The sequence below is a fragment of the Vitis vinifera genome, chromosome 1, assembly GCF_030704535.1.
Source record: "Vitis vinifera cultivar Pinot Noir 40024 chromosome 1, ASM3070453v1".
Lineage (NCBI taxonomy): Eukaryota > Viridiplantae > Streptophyta > Magnoliopsida > Vitales > Vitaceae > Vitis > Vitis vinifera.
Genome location: NC_081805.1, coordinates 23,410,863 through 23,412,791, shown reverse-complemented (window position 1 = coordinate 23,412,791; position 1,929 = coordinate 23,410,863). Strand labels below are relative to the sequence as shown.

Genomic DNA, 1,929 nt, shown 5'->3' with positions numbered 1-1,929 from the left:
ATTAGTGTCTCAATCACAACAAAAACAATATTGATGCTTGGAGCCAAGTTATTATTATTATTTTTCTTTCATTCCAAATACGAGGATCATGAGCAAGATATATAAATTTAGAAAATAATTCTTTGCATCCAAATTTAGGTTCTAGGGGAAGTGTCTAATTTGTATATATGGTTTAGTAATTTGTATTGTAATTACAGAAAAGTAGGTTAAGAATGTTCATCGCCTTTAAAAGTTTTGAGCTGGTTTTAATTGTCAGTTATGCACACTATGATGATCATTTATAGGTTTTGAATATATTCTGTCACTTGCTTTTAGCATTTTTAATACATTATAATCGTAGTTTCCTTGACCAAGGAGACCATGGAGGACATATAATCATAGGGAGATATAAGCACGGGGAGAAGCTTGTATACCAGAAGTGGAAGAGAGAATAGAACTCTATTACAACATAGAATTAAAGAATAACATTAATTTTCACCATGACAAATCAAAATAAAGGAAGAAATTTAAAAAACATTCAAAAGACACTATCAACACTTAGATTTCGAATGAAAAAGCTTGGGTACAAATTAGTTTATGGCATTGCAGAGTTTTCGTATCTCCCCGTTGGAACCAGTGAGAGGATCAATATCTCCCATCTTCACCATGGCAGCTGCAAAATCCGAACTAAAAGTTGAACGGCTCTTGCTATACTCGGTCACAATACTGTCCGTAGATCCTCCATTAAAAAGCACCTGATCTGATTGAAGAAGGCCTTTTCTTTGAATGAGATTCTTGAAATAATTGTTATCAAAAGAATTGGGTGTCACCAAATCCAGGGGTGCAAGATTGTCATCACCATTCCCATTATCAACAGGACACCTACGCCTCCGAGTGCTAGCAAAGCCAGCATCAATGTTAGTTCCATTGTCGTGTATTCTATCGCGGAATGTCACACATCTTGCTTGCCCTATTGTATGAGAACCTGTATTCAAGGAACATATTAGGACTGTATCTAGCCATGTTAAAAGGTCATGATGAGCTGTTAAAACTTTTGCTGTTGCAATTACCTGAAAGAGCAACCATTTCTCTTGTATTTAAACCTTTGCTACTGAACAAGGAAACAAGCTTGTCCAGGCCGTCTCTAAAGCTAGGAAGGTTGGCTGCTGCTTGGCTGAGCCCTGAAGTGGTGGAGTCTCTTCTTCCAAGCTTCACTGTCCATGTTGGCCCTCCAACCTATTTTGAATTATATTCAGAATTTTAAATTAATATCATCATGAAGTTGGTGTATAAAGATTAATGATCTAGTGATGGTAATAATTACTGATAAATGTATACTTACAGCAACAGATGAATCTCTAGCTGCGACTGCAAGAATGTCTGCACAAGAAACAACGCCCGGACAAATGCTCTCCACCTGAGACTTGACATTGTCTATGACTTCGAACCCTCTAACTGAATTGTTGTTGTTGGGTGCATTTTTCTCACTTTGAATGGTGGCGGAATCATCAAGCAAGATTGATGCATCACAGCCCTGCAGTTAATCCAAAGACTTAATAACTTTCTTCAACAAGAACAAATGGAGTTAGAAGCATGAGAATTAATGAATACCTGAACAAAGCAATCGTGGAAGTGGAGACGAATTAGAGACGCCGCCATTCTACGCTCCCGTGATACCGCTGTCCTGATGGCTGTCCGGATGGTACTGAGTGCTTTTGGACAGGTATTATCGTAGAATTTTGAAGATAGCTGAGCTTCACATGGGGCATTTGAGAGAATAAAGAAGACAGCAAGAAAAATGCATGCATAAGAAATAAAGGGTGACCGACTTGAGCTTGGGTATGCTGAGCCCATTTTCTCTGTTAGATGAAACCAGACAGACTAATTAATTATACAAGAAAAGAAACCTTTTCTCTCTTTCTGTTAAGGTACTGAAGAACAAAGATGGCT

The 1,929-nt window shown here is 37.8% G+C and overlaps 1 protein-coding gene across 1 annotated transcript; it reads right to left on the bottom strand.

Moving 5' to 3' along the window:
* Positions 1 to 273: 273 nt before the first annotated feature.
* Positions 274 to 1,929, bottom strand: LOC100264885 (lignin-forming anionic peroxidase). The gene is made up of 4 exons (XM_010656585.3): positions 1,591 to 1,929; positions 1,322 to 1,513; positions 1,050 to 1,215; positions 274 to 964 (listed from the first exon to the last, which is right to left on the bottom strand). Exons 1-4 carry the CDS (start codon positions 1,831 to 1,833, stop codon positions 570 to 572), a joined length of 996 nt encoding a protein of 331 aa, XP_010654887.1. The 5' UTR covers positions 1,834 to 1,929; the 3' UTR covers positions 274 to 569.